The 16,271-nt window shown below is 32.4% G+C and overlaps 3 protein-coding genes across 4 annotated transcripts; 1 reads left to right on the top strand and 2 right to left on the bottom strand.

The window, feature by feature from the left end:
• Positions 1 to 1,081: 1,081 nt before the first annotated feature.
• Positions 1,082 to 2,795, bottom strand: LOC133819615 (guanosine deaminase-like). Its single transcript, XM_062252905.1, has 4 exons — positions 2,573 to 2,795; positions 2,138 to 2,331; positions 1,526 to 1,630; positions 1,082 to 1,442 (listed from the first exon to the last, which is right to left on the bottom strand). The coding sequence occupies exons 1-4, from the start codon at positions 2,592 to 2,594 to the stop codon at positions 1,254 to 1,256; spliced, it is 510 nt and encodes a 169-aa protein (XP_062108889.1). The 5' UTR covers positions 2,595 to 2,795; the 3' UTR covers positions 1,082 to 1,253.
• A 242-nt stretch (positions 2,796 to 3,037) lies between these two features.
• Positions 3,038 to 4,301, top strand: LOC133819612 (uncharacterized). 2 transcript variants are annotated; one of them, XM_062252902.1, is made up of 4 exons: positions 3,038 to 3,489; positions 3,585 to 3,638; positions 3,731 to 3,864; positions 3,962 to 4,163. In XM_062252902.1, the coding sequence occupies exons 1-4, from the start codon at positions 3,229 to 3,231 to the stop codon at positions 4,032 to 4,034; spliced, it is 522 nt and encodes a 173-aa protein (XP_062108886.1). In that variant the 5' UTR covers positions 3,038 to 3,228; the 3' UTR covers positions 4,035 to 4,163. The 2 variants fall into 2 exon arrangements, with proteins under 2 accessions (XP_062108886.1, XP_062108887.1); XM_062252903.1 differs by having other exon boundaries at positions 3,043 to 3,489; positions 3,585 to 3,635; positions 3,962 to 4,301.
• LOC133819614 (1,4-dihydroxy-2-naphthoyl-CoA thioesterase 1-like) lies at positions 4,038 to 5,384 on the bottom strand. The gene is made up of 3 exons (XM_062252904.1): positions 4,898 to 5,384; positions 4,615 to 4,806; positions 4,038 to 4,468 (listed from the first exon to the last, which is right to left on the bottom strand). The coding sequence occupies exons 1-3, from the start codon at positions 5,063 to 5,065 to the stop codon at positions 4,313 to 4,315; spliced, it is 516 nt and encodes a 171-aa protein (XP_062108888.1). The 5' UTR covers positions 5,066 to 5,384; the 3' UTR covers positions 4,038 to 4,312.
• Positions 5,385 to 16,271: the final 10,887 nt, after the last annotated feature.

Here is a 16,271-nt window from a genome sequence, read left to right as displayed (position 1 = left end):
GCTTTTACATATTATTAATTTTTCAAAGTAATGTATAAGATTCTTATATTTAATGCACAACCAAACAATGTTTACTAGTTTTTCGGACAATTATATTCTCAACTTTAATATTCTCTAGTTAATCAAATTATTTTAAACTCATCTTATCAACTACCCCCAATAGCAATCTGTTATTAATTAAGGGTTTATACCTTTTAGGACCCTGTTTTTTTTTCTCATTACCTGTTTGGACCCTGTGTTTTGACAAATTACTTTTTGGACCCTGTGTTTTGTAAAATAGTTAAAATAAAACCCTAAACTCAATTTTGATAAAGAAACAATTGAATATAACAACATGGTTTTTAAGCCGAATAATTTTATTTTTGTTCTGAATTGTTAGTTTGGTAAATTATTTGTGATTTTAGTTGAGAAAACATTAACCAAAATCGGGTTTAGGGTTCTATTTTAATCATTTTACAAAATACAAGGTCCAAAAAGTAATTTATCAAAACACAGGGTCCAAAGAGGTAATGAGAAAAAATACAGGGTCCAAAAAGGTATAAACTCATTAATTAATAATCAAAATGGGCGATTGTCAACTTATCCCATGTTCTACACTGTTCCAGTTTGTGATCAAGTTATCAATCTCATGATTTTGTTGTTGAATTGAAAAATATATATTAATTAGTAAAATAATTTTGAGTAATTTTAGACAACTTCTTAATTGTTTCTCTTCCTCAACGGATCATTAATGATAATCAAGATTAGATTATTGGTATAGGAAAAAGTAAATGTAGAAATGAGAATTAAAAGCTTTTTATGTTTTATTCAAATTTTAAAAAAGTAAAATTAATAATTTGTGTAGGTCAAAGTAGAGCGAAGTATTTTGTAGAGTTCAATATTACCCTTTTGTTTTGAGTAGTTGTATGAGTAACTCAACTACTCAAAACAAACACCTAAAAAGAGTTCCTGACGTAATGAAAGCTACAGTTGTTCCCTTTATTACTTTTGACAAATTGATTTAGTTATTATGTTCATATTTCCAAATGAAACCATATGATATGGGGTTTGAGTATCCATTGCAAATGATTACATGAGAAAATCACAAACAGGCACAGCTTACATTATCATGACTCTTGAATCATAATGGAGTACATAATAATATACATTTCAAACTTTTAAAAACAGACTGTAACTACAACATCTTAAACAAACATAACCAAGGAACTACAGTTCCAGTTCCATGTAACTAATAAAAGAAAGTAGCTTGAAACTCAATACATTTGGAAGTGAGCCTTTGTTTTCTCAAACACCTGTTCAGCAATGATGGCTGCATTGCCATCTGCCTTCTTGATGTCCAAGTGAGCCTTCTGATAGAACCCAGTGCCCCTCAATGCATCTGCTATGAAATCATCAAACCCAATGGCAATTGCAGCTTCAGCCTTGGCTCCATAAACCAGCCTCTGTTATGTTTTTTTAAACCAAATATCAGTTCATAGATTCTATAACAACTTAATATTAAAAAAAATAGTTCTATTATTCTAACCTTAACTCTTGAAAGGTGGATGGCACCAAAACACATGGGGCAAGGCTCACATGATGCATATATTTCACAATCAGAAAGCTCAATCCTCTTCAGTTTCTTACATGCCTACCACAACCACAATATAATCATTATCAAAATTTCTAAAAGTCCAAGTAGAATACCAGCTCATTGTGTTTGTTAGTATTATTTTAATAGAGTGGGATATCTTTTATCTAATTCTTTAAAATATATCACAAAAATCAACTTTTTTTCATTTTACAAAACACTATACATCAACCTTTTCAAAATCACTTTTTTTTTTTTTAAAAGTGATTCAATCACATAATAATTGAAAAAAACAAAAAAAAAACTTATTATCTGGCATAAGTGCATGCAAAATTAAATCATGTTAAAATTGCGATCAACACGAGACAGCTCCAAAAAATTTAGACAATAAAGCTCATAGAACAATAAAATTACGATAATCGATCATGGATATATGAATTAAAAACGTTTAAAGGAGGGCTAGTCCAAATGTAGATAATTATTATATCAAAAATGTAAAAAATTTGTATTTTTTAACACAATTTTTATATTATACAAAAGTCATGGAGAGAATGGTGGTAGTCTAACCTCTCTAATTGCAGTAACCTCAGCATGAGCAGTGGGATCAGTGCATCTCAAAACCATGTTGTGACAACTTGCAACCACTTCATCATTGCATACAACAACAGCTCCAAAAGGGCCTCCATCTCCACTTTCAACTCCTTTATAAGCCTCTTCCACTGCCTTCGTTAGGAATTTCTGGTCTCTATCATGTACACCATCTGGATATTCATATCACCAACTCAACTCAATAAGCTCAAACATTATTTGGCCATGTTAATTATATATTATTAGCTTTGAGCAAAGGCAGAAACAGCTCCACACTTGGTAGGTATCCAACACTGGCATAATAGTTCATAATTGAATGAGATTTTGAAGTAATGAATCCATTGAGATAAAACCCAGATCAGAAATGATTATAATGAAAAGAGAAAACAGAGCAGGATTTGAGTTGAGTCATACCATTAGCTTCTCTAACGCCCATATCCAAAAACAGATGGATATATCAATGTCAAGATATACAGAACTCAAAACTAGATAGAGAGAATTAAATAGGTTGATGTTTTTGTATGAAAACTGATAGTAATATTTATCTATATATAGGAGATGAGAATGTGAATATGAGAAAGAAGTGCATGTGGGGTGTTTCTGGATTCATCTCACCTTCCTTACTTGACTATTTTTTAATTATTTTTTTTTTTATTCTTGTCATGGATGAAACGAGTCTGAGTCACGAATTTATCCAAAAAAAAAGGAAAAAAAGTGATTCATTTATATCCAAATACTTCATCCACATATTCCCAAATACATAAAAAAAAATATATATTAAAAAATTGAGAACTAGATGACCACAAATACTTTTTATTTGGATTAAACATGCCATGCACAATTCTCGTTCTAAACCAAAAAAAAAAAAAAAAAAACATATGCTGTCATTCCAACCACTATTGGGATAAAAGGATAGAACTTTTAACGTTTATACGTTTATTGGGTTCTTTTTTGTACGAGACTCGAAGGTCCAAGTCCAACTAAACGTCGTTTTTTGTTTTGGCTACACGACTAACGACATGTCGTTTTGAGGAGCATAAAATCAAATTGAGGGTGCAGCTCAACAATCCATGGCTTCTATTGTTGGCTCTTTCAGATGCCACTTTTCAACTGTTAAAGCTTCCAATACTAGTACTACTCCACCACTTTTACCTTTGAGACTACGCCTTCAAAACCCAAATAAAGACTGTTCTTTTGCTGCTTCTTCTTCTTCTTATGGCCGTGGTGGTGTTGGTGTTGGTGTTGGTGTCCCAATTCAAGTGGTCAAAAGATTAAGGCTTCAACCCAAACCTGAGTTGGGTCTTTTATCTATTTTCTTTGTCCTCTCAATGGTAATCTCAATACAAATTCCTATTTACCTTTGATTGAATTGAACCCTCTTCTTGACTCAACTTTCTCAAACCCATGTCTTATACTGAATGTGCAGGCTTTTGGGGCCCTTATATCACTTTCTGTAGTTTTCATTCCAACCATGAAAGTAGTAAACTCTCAAACTTATTTTATGATTTTGCTTTTGTATGATGTAGTTATGAACATAATATTTATGATCTGTTAGTGAAACTACTTGGTCAGGCATTTAGAAGATTGGCAGCTTCAATGGACCAACTTTCTAATGTAGTATCCGAGGAGGTACCAGGAACCTTAATTTCTTTTAAGCTTTCTGGTCTGCAGATCCATCAACTGACCCAACAGCTTAGAAATCTCAGGTAACTACGGCTTTTGCTTCATTGGGTCATTTATTTTATTGGTCCTTAGTGCTTAAAACCTATCATATATTCATATTATTTTTTGGGTTTTGCATAGGCAAAAGATTTCTCCTTCTGAGAAAAAAAGCAGCAACAGCAGCAGCAGTCCCACTTTTGGAAAGAAACAGTAAACATAAAAAATAATCATTACAAGTTTTATTACTCACTCAATGCATATGACTGAGTGTATCTCAATGAGTACTTACAGAAATGTGATCTGTATGTCTTAAGAATGAAATTTGCTCCTTCATTTATTTGAATTACACAGCTCAAAGTTCTGATTAAATGTATTATTAATGATCAGGGTGCTGAAGAAATAGCAACAAAAAAAAAATGTCCGACTCAAAGCCGGATTTACTATGAAATTTTGTTTGTTTAAATCAGTATGATTCTTTGAATGTGGTATTACTCATAACTTTGCATACTTCTTGAGAACATGTCCTGCTTCTTTTGCATTCTCTGGCACTGGCAGATTAGATAAAAGGGTGACCTTAGATGATGATACCAAAGATTTCTTCTCCTTTGAGTTTGAAGGATCAGTCTTCCATAGTCTCACCTCCCACACCTGCTCAAACCCCAAATAAAAGGAAATTATGATATGAATGGTGTTTTTGAGCAAATGGGGGTCACACAACACAGAAATTGGATAGTAGAAAAGCAAAGAGAGAAGCAAGGGATAAGAGTTAAAGAGTGTGTGTGTTAATAACAAACCTGAACTGTTTTGCCAACAGAGATGGGGGTGGCTTCAGCCAGAACAAGGTCTCCCAACTTGGCACTCTTCAAGTGGTTGATGCTGAGTTGAATTCCAGCTACCCTTTTGTAGCCAGAAGCTATGTGAGCTCCAATGCTAGCCAGTGATTCAGCTATCAAGGCTGACACCCCTCCATGCAGCACCTTGAATGGCTGCTTTTATTGCCCCAATGAAAGATATGTTAACAATTTTATGAAAATCAAGTATCCATGAAAGTCAATGCAAAGAAGAAGAAGAATAGACCTGACAGCACTTGAGGGTGATAGGAAGGATACCAGAGACTTTAGTTGAGGACACTAGCTGGAACTCGAAACCAATGGCCTGAAGGGGAACATCCAAAGCCTCTGTCTTTATCTTTGATGAAGATCCACCTGGTGGTGGAGCTGGTGATGGTGGCTGCTGCTCCTCCATATGATTGGAAATTGCAGATAAGATTACCTTTGCTATGATCTCTATGTTATAAAGATTAAAACTCAATAGATGATAACAAGGGATCTGTATGTGGTCGTATAGCCTTATCTTGGAAGACCCTTTTTCTTGTGTTGTAAATTCAGACCAAGGAGACCTCTTATTTTATATTTTTGCTGGGAATGGTTGGAAGAGGGTAGTAGGTAGGTGGGGGCGTAGTGAAGATGAAAGTCTCATAATCTAAGCGGCAATGTGTCAACCTCGCCACTCACCAGTCGCCGGTCACTAGTCAACCCTCTTTTTTACTTTTTTATCTTTGGTGTTTTGCCTCACCTCATCTCACCTCGCCTCACCTCATATTATCTTTTTATCTTCATCATCTATTTTTGGTTTACATAAACCAAAAAGATAGACAACATAGTTGACTTCTTGTGCTAAGGAATTATTAAGGTAGGAAAGATCCACCACAATTCATATCATTAAATTAAAGCACAGTACACCTTTATATTGGTCCTCTACCAATAAATGCACATCTAAAATTTAGAGGGTCGGATAGGTATCTCATAGTGATGATTTTTTTTATATGTTTTAAAAAAGAAAAAAATATATTGGAAGGATTTGATTTTTTTTTATTTGAAATAGGAAGGATTTCAATTTGAGATTTTTTTTAGTTTTTTTTTGAGTTAGGGGATTAGATATTTGAATTTGACACCCTTTTATTTTTTTTACCAAGGAGATGAGAGATTTGAATTTCAAAATCTTAGAATGCATTAGGAATAGGCTTTTTTTTAATATTAATGTAATTATTAAATTATATATAATTTACTTTCTTGAATATTATATTAATCTATAAAAAATTTACAATCAAAACCAAACCCAACACAATTTGACCCATGTTTCTTGCCTAACTCGGTGGATGTTAGTTTTATAGCGATGTCCATCTTTTAATACTTGTACGTTTATATGATATTACAAGTGAAAGCAATATAATAAAAGGAAATTTGAGTTTGCTTGCTTGATAAAGGCCACTATTTAAAAAAAAATATGCTAGGCTAGGGGTGGACATGGGTTGGGTTGGCCGGGTTTAGAGCGTTTTAATGAGCCAACCCAACTACATCGGTCAAGAGAAATAACAACCCATTCAAAATATATTTATTGTGCAACCCAACCCAACTCAACCTAAAAAGATTGGGTTGGGTTGGTTTGGGTAGAACTCAATTTTTAAATGAGAAGTTTACATAAATATGAGAAAAATATATATAGTTTCTAAATTTATGGGAAAAAAAATAATTGTACAAAATATGGTAAGTTTTGGAAAAAAAGTTTAAAATATGGTAAATAAATTACCATATCTTATTTTCTCTTCTCTCCTCACGATCTCTCTCTCTTCATCTCATTTCTTTATTTTTCCTCCCCATTTCTTCCTCATTTCTTATTTTCTTCCTCACGATCTCTCCTCAGATTTCTTCCGGCGATGCTACCTCCGCCGCTGCCTCCGACGACGACGACGAAGAACTGATTTTCTTCTTCTTCTTCTTCTTCTTTCTTTCCTCTTTTTCTTCTTCTTCTTCTTTCTTTCTTCTTCTTCTTCTTCTTATTCGGTCTTTCTTATTCTTCTTTGTCTTTCTTCAAATCTAGTTTTATTATTTTTCTTCTTTTTCACATCTGATTTTGAACTTCATATTTGATTTTTTTGGGTTTTTTTTTTCTAAATCTGTTTAAGTAACCAGGTACTTGACTTCTTATTTGATTTTTTCTGGGTTTTTTTTTCTTTCTGAATCTGTTTAAGTAACCAGGTACTTGACTTCATATTTGATTTTTCTGGGTTTTTTTTCCTTTCTAAACCTGTTTAAGTAACCAGGTACTTGACTTCATATTTGATTTTTCTAGGTTTTTTCTTTCTTTCTAAATCTGTTTAAGTAACTAGGTACTTGACTTCATATTTGATTTGATATAAGAAATGTACTTAAGAAAAGTTGACTGCTATTATTTACTGTAGACTAGGGTAGTATAAGAAGCTAGGTAGTTGAATATTTTAGGGTACTTTTAACATATGAAAGCTTAGGTTAGCTGATTAGTTTTTTTGGTTGAAAAGGGCAAAAGTTGTCAAAAGGTTCTTCTCTGTGATGTTTAGATAAATTGGATATAGGTTTAGCAGCCAAACGTTTATCAAATAAGGTTCTAACATAAATATTTATGTGTTTATTAATTATTTAAAGAAATAGAACTAGAACGTTTGCTCAAAAAATGTATCGATAGGTTTACAAAATTTATTTAGAATACAAGTACAAGAAATAAAAAAATAAGCAAACAAAACTTTTGATTTTTCTGGGTTTTTTTTTTCCAAATCTGTTTAAGTAACCAGGTACCATGACGCCTGAATCATTTTATTCATATTAGATTTTTTTAAACCTAGGTGTAACCAGTTACAATAGCGATTAATTTAGATTCTTTTGTTTAGATTTGATTTTGTTTTGACACCTAACTATGCAACCAGGTACCATAGCAATTGATTATTTTTTTTAGATTTGATTTTTTTTTTCAAACTTCGCTGTAACTAGTTACGATTACCAATTTATATTTTTTAGTAATGTGGCAATAACCGGTTACTACTATCAATTTTAATTGTCGTGGCAAGTACTCGAGTGAATTGTAACTGGTTACTGACAGATTTGGAAGAAGAAAAAAACAGATCAGATTACATCCAGTAAAGAAGAAGAAGAAGGAGAATAAGAAGAAGAAGAAAAGGTAACCGGTTACCCCTATTAAAATAAAAATTATTTTTATAGTTGTAACCAGTTACACACATCATTAAAAAAACAGTTACCATTCCCAATCCCAATCCCAATCCCAACAAACACTCTCCCTCATCTCATCCCTGTCTTTCTCTTCTTCGATCATTCTCTCTCTGAAACTCCAACCTTAATTCCTCAAAACTCGACCACAATGTTCCGCATAAGCAACACCGTAGTGGGTCTCCTAAACGCATGCACCCTACTCGCCGAAGCAGCAGCAATCGCCACAACAATCTACCTCCGATTCCACAGCGGCACCGATTACGAGAAGGCACTCCAGAACCCTTTGCTCCTCCTCGGCGCCTTCTTCTTCGTGGTCTTGCTTCTAGGGTTGGTCGGAGCTTGTTGCAGAATCAACTCGCTTCTCTACACCTACCTCTTCCTGATGTTTTTGATGATATTGGGTCTCATCGGTTTCACCGTCTTCGCTCTTCTCATCACCAACAAAGGCCTTGGCCAAGCCATCTCCGGCCGCGGCTACAGAGAGTACCGACTCGGGGATTTCTCTCACTGGTTGCAGAACTACGTTGTCAACGACCACAACTGGGATTGCCTTACCTTGGTTACGCGTGGACCCTTGCGAACCCAAACAACAATCCTATTGGGGCTCGATCAACAGGTCCAGGAATCACCTTAGACGGGTCTCTGTTCTATAACTTTGTAAAGTGGTACATAGAAAGTAATGGGTATGGTGTACAGTCTGTATACAATGATACTTATGTGGTCAACTTTTGCAGGCCATCTAGTAAGAATGGTGTTGTAACTACTGAATTAGCAATTTCTTACAAAAATGTTTACCAAAATAATAAAAATAATAATAATAAAAAAGACAGAAATTCCCTCACAAAAATGCCCATATAGAATAAATAAACTTATACAAAAAAATATGGGATACAGAAGCAATATTTTGATAAATATGGGAAAACAAAACCCATAAAAAAGGAAAACAACAAAAAAAACCATAAAAAATGCACACACAAAAAAAAGCCATATATATATATCAAATTTTGTTGAATTTTCCCATATTTCATGTAAATTCCTCTTTTTAAATTCATGATAAATTTAATTTTGAAAATCTATAAATCATATTCTTTCATCCTTCAACCTAATTAAGAAATTAAAACTTGTAAACATATATTCAATCAAACCTATCAAACATAAGTCATAAGAAACATATTAAACACAAGTACTAAAGATATTACAATCATCCATAATATTGGACATAAGAAAAAGTTTAAGTGAAATAAAAAAATAAAAAAAAGCTCAGAATTTATCAATCAACAATTGTCTTGGTCTTTTCCTTTGCCTCTTTTTTCAGCCTCTACAATTAAAGAAATAAACATTATTAAATTTATTGAAGAAAAAAATAGAAACAATTATCAACTAAATCTACCACACACACGATATAAAATACAAAAATTATCAACAAATATCAACTAATATAGTATATAGCAGATCATATAAAGTTTAAATAAGATACAAAAATATTTGTTTATCACATTAAAAATGGCTTATGACAACCAAAATAATACAAGAGGATGCATCATCTTTGATGGAACCAACCCAAAATTTTAAAGAAGCACAGTCTGCAAAAGCAAAACCACACACGATTGACCCATCTGCAAATCAAAATTGCCAAAACAGAGTAAGACTAAGTGATCTTGGAAAACATAGAAAGAAAATAAAATTTTCCATAACATGTATCATGCAATGAACATAACCAATTATTAAAGTATAAGGATAGAGCAACATTCTGTCCAATATTCGACAATATGACTAACTCATCCGGATGAAAAAATTAAAGAAAGAGAAGACAGTGCACCCTTCAAGAATTAAAAACAAAATAACAAAAGTTTATAATCTTACTTTATATTACTGCATTTCAATCTTATTTTGTCTAAGATTAGAACCGGTGACTACTACAGACAAAACTTGATCAATGACAACCATTCATAAAAGGAAACTACATATTACCTCATTTAGCTTCTCCCACACCAAGTCAGGTTGATTAATGCACCCTTGGTCTGTAGCCAAAAGATAAAGCCCCCCCTTTAACTAGAAAAAAGTATGAAAACAATAAATACTTTTCTTAAGACATTTAGAGGCAATATAGCACAAAAGCTAAGGACCAAAGGAAGTTTTTCTCATATAATTCATAAATAGATACAATCAGTTTTTAGTATATGAGAACACATATACAAAAAGAAAAGTGCAACTACTGACCTTAAACATGGTGCTGAAGTGATTATTACGGGAAAAGACATACAACTCATGCTCTTTAAGACCATCTTGTAAGCAAAAAAATCTGCATAAACATTTTTTTTTTATAAAAAAAAGGTAAATTAAAAAAGGAAAAGGATGGGAACTTCTTGGACCCCAACGCAGAAAAACAGTGGAACTCGTGCCCTCTCTATCTCCATTGATCGCTTGGAGCCGCAACCTGAAGCCTCGACCGCCTAGTTCCCGACCCTCTCCACCTCCGTCGCCTAGAGCCTCCACTGCCTGGAGCTTTGCCTGCAGATGGAGCTGCCTCCGCCTGGTAGTGGTCAAGACTCAATCAAGAGTGCAGATAAGAGAGATGGTAGAGAGAGACAGAGGTAGGCAGGGACACATATTTAGGGTTAGGTTAGAGAGATATCAGTAAATCAAAATATATATTATATGTGTATATATATATTTTAATATTGCATTAGGTCGGCCCGGGTTGGGTCAAATGGGTTAGGATTTGTTTGGGTCGCGTCCAACCCATTCAAATGCGGGTTGTAGCTAAAATGGCCCAATCAGATTCGGGTTGCTCAAATTCGGCCTCTTCAGCCCATTTTTCGGGTTGGGTTGGCCGGTTTGGTCGATCCAATGACATTAATGCCTAACCCTACTAGGCATATTAAAGATTTCAATATAATGCTACTTTTTGGTACTTTACCCAAAATACCCTTACCATTCCCCCCATCACTTCTCACTTCTCTCTTCTCTCTTCCCTCTCTCTCTCTCTTAGTTCACTCTCTCTCACCTCACGGCACCACCAACATCATCGCTACACTAAATATTGTATTTCGAACAGATCTGGGCATGGTTTTTTTGGATTTTTTTGCGATTTTTTTTCAGATCTAAAACTCTGAAATCTACAGAAAATCGACCTTGCTCGATGGTGGTTCGATGGTGCTCAATGTCAGCTCGATGGGGCCTTCAAAATCATGATTTTTCATGAAAAAATGACTTTGCTCGATGGTGCTCGATGCAATTCTTGCAAGAGACATAATTTTTCACTTGGGTGTCCGTTTGTGGTGATTTTTTTTATTTTTGATATTTTTTCAAGATCTACACGTTTGACATGCTCATATGCACATTTGTGAAGTGTAACACTTGTAAAAAATACAAAAGTGCAAACATACATCATGTTTAAGACATCTTTTGGTGTGTTTTCAAGTTTTAAACTTCCCAAATGTGCATATGAGCATGTCAAACGTGTAGATCTTCAAAAAATTACCCCCAAAAAAAAAAATCACCCCAAACGGACACCCGAGTGAAAATTATGTCTCTTGCAAGAATCGCATTGAGCACCATCGAGCCACAATCGAACCATTATCGAGCAAAGACGTTTTTTTTTTTATGAAAATCTTGATTTTGAAAGCCCGAACGAATGGTTGCTCGATAGTGCTCGATGGGGCCTTCAAAATCAAGATTGTTCATGAAAAAACGACTTTGCCCGATGATGCTCGATGCGATTCGTGCAAGAGACGTAATTTTTCACTCGGGTGTCCGTTTGGGGTGATTTTTTTTTGTTGGTATTTTTTCAAGATCTGCACATTTTACATACTCATATGCACATTTCGGAACCAAAACATATCTTAAACATGAGGTGTGTTTGCATTTTTGTATTTTTTTTTTCAAGTGTTACACTTCACAAATGTGCACATTAGCATGAAAAACGTGTAGATCTTGAAAAAAAAATATCAAAAAAAAAAAAAAATCACCCCAAACAGACACTCGAGTGAAAAATTAGGTCTTTTACAAGAATTGCATCGAGCACCATTGAATCACCGTCGAACAAAGTCGTTTTTTCATGAAAAATCATGATTTTGAAGGCCCCATCGAGCTGGCATCGAGCACCATTGAACCACCATCGAGCAAGGTCGATTTTCTGCAGATTTCAGAGTTTCATATCTAAAAAAATCGCAAAAAAACCCAAAAATCATGCCCAAATCTATTCGAAATGCAGTATTTAGTGTCTTAAGTGAAAGAAACATCATTATATTTGAAAAACAATTAATTACCCATAAATTTATACTCAAAGAATCATCAAAATGTATGTTTCTTTGGGTATATTGTGTTTATCTCTACAAGGTGGCCGAAGTTATGGAGGTTTTTCTGGTGTTGGTGGTGGCGTCGTTACTGTGAGTGGTGGTGTCGTGAGGTGAGAGAGAATGAACGGAGAGAGAAAGGGAAGAGAGAAGAAAGGAGAAAATGACAATGGTATTTTTTGTAGAGTGTCAAAGAGTGACATTATTTTGAAATCTTTATTACACCTAGTATATTTTTTAATTAGCACCATCTATGATGCATAGAATGTGAAATTTCCCTAATAAAATTAGTTGTAAATCACTAATAATTTTAAAAGTTATAATACAATTTTTTGCTCAAAACTAAAATGGAAAACTATGAATATAGAGGATTTTAATGTATATTGTATTTAAAAAAAAAAATATTTATAAGATACAATATTTTTTCCTACCATATGTGCCTTTTTTTTTAAAACCATTTACCCTATATTTGAGCTTGATTTTATCATTTTTCAAATTTTAAATTATTTTGTAATTTAATGTCTTAGTGTCTCATTTGATTTTTTTTTTTAATTTAAATTTTGTTTCACAATCTAAATATGTAGTATCCGATTATAATGGTAGAAATTAGATCTCGTACCCATTTTTACATGGTCCATTTAATTTTTACCCACTGTTTAACCTTCACTTTTATACCTATTTTTATAATCAATCTTCCCATCATATCTTTTCTTCATCATTCACAACACAATAGAGTATTTCCCCGTATTTTCCACTCAAGAATAAAATGAAAAGTACACATAAATATATAGAGTTTAATTTGATATTGTGAAACTTAGATTTATTTTAGTTAATACATTTATTTTTCCGAGTAAATTTCATGCATAAGTGACCACGATCATTAAAAATCTAAACCATGACACTTTAAAATGTAAACAACAAAGCTTAAAATGTAAACCACTAGGCTAAAAATCTAAAACATTACCATTTAAACTATAAAGCACAAGCTTAAAATCTAAATAACGACTCTTTAAAATTTAAACCACAAAACTTAAAATATAAACCACGTCTCTTTAAAATTTAAACCACTAGGTTTAAAATCTAAACCACATTGATAACTCTACAAAATAGAGTTATTTTACCACTTTTTATGTGTTAATTGTTGCTTAGTTCTTGAGTTCTTAATTGATTTATTAAGTTTTTTTTAAGTAATTTTGAATTTATTAGGTTTATTTTAATTTTATAGATTTTTGTGTATTTTTATAGTTATATTATTGTAAAATGTTATAGTTTAAATTATTTAAAATTAATATTGTTAAGTTAGGAGTAAAAAGATGTAATGTTGAGCTTAAATGTTAAATATAAATTAAGCTATAATTAATATTTTCAAAGAATTAATTTGATTTATTTTATAATTGAAAATATTTTATTATGATTTATTTTATATTTTTTTTGTAGGGAAATTTTTATGCTTGAAAATAAAGAAGAAAAAAATGATAATTTTGGGAGAAAGACAAGGAGATTATGGCATTTTTCAAAGGCCCAAGTGCTGCCTTCCTCCACCTCAGGCCCAATGCCACTTTCTCATCTTTAGTCAATTAGCTTCCTTTAGCAACATCACGCCAGATGCTTCCCCAGCTGCCTTATACATATGCATATGCTTATATGCTGATTCACTCAAAATTATACATATGCTGAATCACATATGCTGAATCACATAATACATATGCAAAGGACACATACATGCTGATTCACTCAAAGCCCAAACCGCCCAAGGCTACCCATTTCAGCCATCCAGCCCCAACGTGGGCCAGCCTAGGCCTAAGTGCTGCATTCCTCCACCAGCCACGCCTGGCTCAGCATCAGTCCATGCCTTCAGCCCATTTGGCCCAAACTGCACCATCCCATGCCTAAACCAGCTGCCAAGTAGCCACAAAAATGCCAAAAATCATGTTTTTTCATTCCGAATATTTTTCACTCAAATATCAATTCACTCTTCGCTATTTTTCTTACCTAAATAAACATTCATAATTCATTTTTTTACCCTAGCTTTTCACTAATATTTTACCCAACCAAACATTTCATCTTTCCAATACTCTTACACTTACTCTATTTATCCTACCACTTCCCAACACAATTAAATTAATCACTTTATTTATTTTAATTTGATTAATTTAATCTTCATATTTTGCCTATAAATAGAGCCTTGTAAGACCATTTGGGGGCTCTTCTTCTTCATCTTTTTTTCAACATCTTCTACACATTTTTCTATCTTCTTTTCACTAGTTTCTCTCTACCATTTTCATCTTTTGAAGAGCATGTCAAGTATGTTATTTTGTAATTTTTATCTAGTTATGAGCTTCTAATCTTTTTCAAAGGTTATTAAGATGATGATGAAGCAAAATGTAACTAGATAGTATTTTTCATTGTATGTTGATTTCCCATTTGTGTAACATTGTTTATGGATTTTTCTATCAATGATATGCATTTTTCATCTATTATTGAGTGTTAAAGCATATTACACTTAGTTCTTCATTATGCAAAAATATGATATTCTTTGATTAAATGTTTTTCATTAAATTGTTCACATCTAATTCTTAGAGCATAAGTATCATATTTTGCCTAAACATAATCTCTTTGATTTTTTGTAGTTTCATTAGGTTGTAACACAACTAATGCTTAGAAATTATATCTTATATAAGTGAAGAAAAATCCTACCTTTTTGAAAGAGTAACTTGTGCTTGAATAGAAAATATATTTTGAAAAAATATATAGTGTGATTTATTTCAACTATATTAAAACTTGAGAATCAATATACTTATAAATACTATTGAACTTGCATTTTGTGGATTCTAAAATCTTAATAATCTTATTTTATATATCTCATTTGAAAACAAATTTTCTATTTAATCTTAAATCTTTTTATTACTTGTGTTTTATTTTTCTAAAACAAAATTTCATCAAATATTTGGAACTAGGTTAGGATATTCTTGCTTTGTTTGAAATAGTTTCTTTTGATGTTAGTCAACTCCCATGGGTTCGACCTCGTACTTACATGAACATTATATTCCGAAACGATTCGTGCACTTGCGAGCTTAAATATTAAAACACCCTCTTTTGGGATCAACACACATCTATTTAAAATGTAAACTTCAAGGCTTAAAATCTAAACCACGACTCTTTAAAATTTAAACAACTAGGCTTAAAGTCTAAAGCAAGATCATTTAAAATATAAACCTCAAGACATAAAATCTAAATCATGACTCTTTAAAAATGTAAACCACAATGCTTAAAGTCTAAACCACGACCCTTTAAAACGTAAATCTAAAGGCTTAAAAATCGAAACCACAACTCTTTAAAATGTAAAACACTAGGCTAAAAATCTAAATCAATACTCTTTAAACTATAAAGCATAAGGTTTAAAATATAAACAACAATTCTTTAAAATTTAAACCACTAGGCTTAAAATCTAAACCACGTCTCTTTAAAATGTAAACCATAAGGCTTAAAATATAAACCACAACCATATAAAATTTAAACCACAATCCTTTAAAATCTAAATCACTAGGCTTAAAGTCTAAATCACGTCCCTTTAAAATTTAAACATCAATGCTTATAATCTAAACCACAACTCTTTGAAATTTAAACCACAAAGCTTAAAATGTAAACCACTAGGCTAAAAATCTAAACCGCGACCCTTTCAACTATAAAACACAAGGTTTAAAATCTAAACCACGACTCTTTAAAATTTAAACCACAAGGCTTAAAATCTAAACTACGTCTCTTTAAAATTTAAATCACTAGGCTTAAAGTTTATACAGTGTCCATTTAAAATGAAAACATCAGGCTTAAAATATAAACCACGACTCTTTAAAATGTAAACTACAATGCGTAAAGTCTAAAGCAAGATCCTTTAAAATGTAATCTTCAAAAAATAAAATCTAAACCACAACTCTTTAAAATGTAAACCACAATGTTTAAAGTCTAAATCATGACCATTTAAAACGTAAACCTCAAGGCTTAAATATCTAAACCATAACTCTTTAAAATATAAACCACAAAGCCTAAAATGTAAACCACCGGGCTAAAAATCTAAATCACGGCCCTTTAAACTATAAAGCATAAGGTTTAAAT

The sequence above is a fragment of the Humulus lupulus genome, chromosome 2 (genome assembly GCF_963169125.1).
Source record: "Humulus lupulus chromosome 2, drHumLupu1.1, whole genome shotgun sequence".
Lineage (NCBI taxonomy): Eukaryota > Viridiplantae > Streptophyta > Magnoliopsida > Rosales > Cannabaceae > Humulus > Humulus lupulus.
The sequence above is the reverse complement of the archived record's forward strand: the minus strand, read 5'-3'. Positions and strand labels throughout refer to the sequence as shown.